This window comes from Siphateles boraxobius, unplaced genomic scaffold (genome assembly GCF_051911475.1).
Source record: "Siphateles boraxobius isolate OS27281-9 unplaced genomic scaffold, OSU_SipBor_1 121, whole genome shotgun sequence".
Lineage (NCBI taxonomy): Eukaryota > Metazoa > Chordata > Actinopteri > Cypriniformes > Leuciscidae > Siphateles > Siphateles boraxobius.
Genome location: NW_027508724.1, coordinates 32,501 through 35,000, shown reverse-complemented (window position 1 = coordinate 35,000; position 2,500 = coordinate 32,501). Strand labels below are relative to the sequence as shown.

Below are 2,500 nucleotides of genomic sequence, written 5' to 3'. Positions count from 1 at the left end.
TAGTTGTGGTTCATTAATCTGCCTCTTTGCGCTGTGGAAAGGTCATGGTCAGATGTGTTGTTACAGGCCCCGGTTCTCTGAGCTCGAGTCCCTGGGTTCTGCTGGAGGATCTGTCGAGTGTTTACACTGATGTGGAAGTGGAGCGAAAGCACACGCACAAGAAACGCAAGCTGGCCGACGGGCGAGAGAAAACCATGGTGAGTCTCACAGGTCAAAGCTTATTGGTCATTATTACACAGCTCTGTGGAATACTTGATTCTGATTGGTCAATTGCGCCATTCAGTGGTTGATTATTCCCAGATAAAAAACAGCTGAGAACAGAAACACAGGCTCATCCGGGGCACTGAAGTCAGCAAGTTAAATATTAATAAAATATTAAAATATTAAATATTAAAACTCAGTCGAATCAATATTTTGTTTACAGTTATTTAATTATGCTTCCAGTATCGTGGACTCGCTCTCTCTTGTTTTGTTCACTGTTGGATTATAAAATACAAACAGGTATGATTTTAAAACAGTTTAAACTGAAATCAGTATCTCTGATCTCCATAATTATGTATGTGTTGAAATGCTGTGTAATAAGTGTTATGACTGTATACCGTATCTCTTAAATGTCTGTCTAGTTTGAACTCGCCGCTGAAACTGCTCTCCGAGAAGCTTTGCGTTTAAAGAGCTGATAAAGTATTTAAACTCGGATCCATATTTTGTCTCTAATTATTTACTTATGTGGCAAGCATCCGTGTAATAAGCGGGATAATGTACATCCAGCCGGTTGTTATCTCAGAATAAACCCCCTTCAGGTGTGTGTATGTGTTTGTGTGTGTGTGTGTGTGTGCGTGCGTGTGTGATCTCAGAATAAACCCCCTTCAGGTGTGTGTGTGTGTGTGTGTGTGATCACAGAATAAACCCCCTTCAGGTGTGTGTATGTGTGTGTGCATGTGCGTTTCTTATCTCAGAATAAACCCCCTTCAGGTGTTTGTGTGTGTGCGTGTGCGTTTGTGTTTGTGATCTCAGAATAAACCCTCTTCAGGTGTGTGTGTCCGTGTGTGTGTGTGCGTGTTTGTGATCTCAGAATAAACCCTCTTCAGGTGTGTGTGTCCGTGTGTGTGTGTGCGTGTTTGTGATCTCAGAATAAACCCCCTTCAGGTGTGTGTGCGTATGTGCATGTGCGTTTCTGATCTCAGAATAAACCCACTTCAGGTGTTTGTGTGTATGTGTGTGTGTGCGTTTGTGATCTCAGAATAAACCCCCTTCAGGTGTGTGTGTGTGCGTGTGCGTGTGCGTGTGGATCTCAGAATAAACCCCCTTCAGGTGTGTGTGTGTGTGTGTGTGTGTGTGTGTGTGTGTGATCTCAAGATAAACCCCCTTCAGGTGTGTGTGTGTGTGTGTGTGATCTCAGAATAAACCCCCTTCAGGTGTGTGTGTGTGTGTGTGTGTGATCTCAGAATAAACCCCCTTCAGGTGTGTGTGTGTGTGTGATCTCAGAATAAACCCCCTTCAGGTGTGTGTGTGTGTGTGTGTGTGTGTGTGTGTGTGTGTGTGTGTGTGTGTGTGTGTGTGTGTGATCTCAGAATAAACCCCCTTCAGGTGTGTTAGTGATCTCAGAATAAACCCCCTTCAGGTGTGTGTGTGTGTGATCTCAGAATAAACCCCCTTCAGGTGTGTGTGTGTGTGTGTCTGTGTGTGTGATCTCAGAATAAACCCCCTTCAGGTGTGTGTGTGTGTGTGTGATCTCAGAATAAACCCCCTTCAGGTGTGTGTGTGTGTGTGTGTGATCTCAGAATAAACCCCATTCAGGTGTGTGTGTGTGTGTGTGTGTGTGTGTGTGTGTGTGTGTGTGTGTGTGTGTGTGTGTGTGATCTCAGAATAAACCCCCTTCAGTTGTGTGTGTGTGTGTGTGTGTGATATCTCAGAATAAACCCTCTTCAGGTGTGTGTGTGTGTGTGTGTGTGTGTGTGTGTGTGTGTGTGTGTGTGTGTGTGTGTGATCTCAGAATAAACCCCCTTCAGGTGTGTGTGTGTGATATCACAGAATAAACCCCCTTCAGGCTGATGAAGGCCTGATCCTGATCACCCAGTCGGGTTTATTCTGAGAAAACAACTGCCTGGATGTACATTATCCCTTATATATATTGTTAGGATCAGTTCTGTGTGAATGTATGTGGTGTACATCCGTGCTGACTGTCTGACCGTGTGTGTGTGTGTGTGTGTAGAGCTCTGATGATGAGGACGTGTTGGCCAAAGGCAGAGGGCGGCACATCGTGGTGAATAACACAGAGATGTCGAGTTGGGCCGAGACCTTGGAGCACTTCCGTACAGCCAGAGAAAGCTGGGATCTGCTGCACTCTCACCAGAGCCTGGAGAACGGTATATCTGTGTATCTATGCGTCTATGTGTCTATATTAGCTAAGTTTGAATTATATTAAGAATAATATAGGAATATAGGCTATTAAACATATCTGTTCACATGTCAAAAAATGTGTTTTGGGGTTTCATGACCC

At 44.4% G+C, this 2,500-nt stretch overlaps 1 protein-coding gene across 3 annotated transcripts in view; it reads left to right on the top strand.

Moving 5' to 3' along the window:
• Nucleotides 1–2,500, top strand: part of LOC143732476 (integrator complex subunit 10) — a 24,147-nt gene that overhangs the window by 10,531 nt on the left and 11,116 nt on the right. For all 3 annotated transcript variants that reach the window (XM_077223610.1, XM_077223600.1, XM_077223591.1), the window contains exons 9-10: nt 67–197; nt 2,213–2,366. In XM_077223610.1, coding sequence (XP_077079725.1) covers nt 67–197; nt 2,213–2,366 — 285 coding nt within the window. The remainder of the gene's footprint in view (nt 1–66; nt 198–2,212; nt 2,367–2,500) is intronic.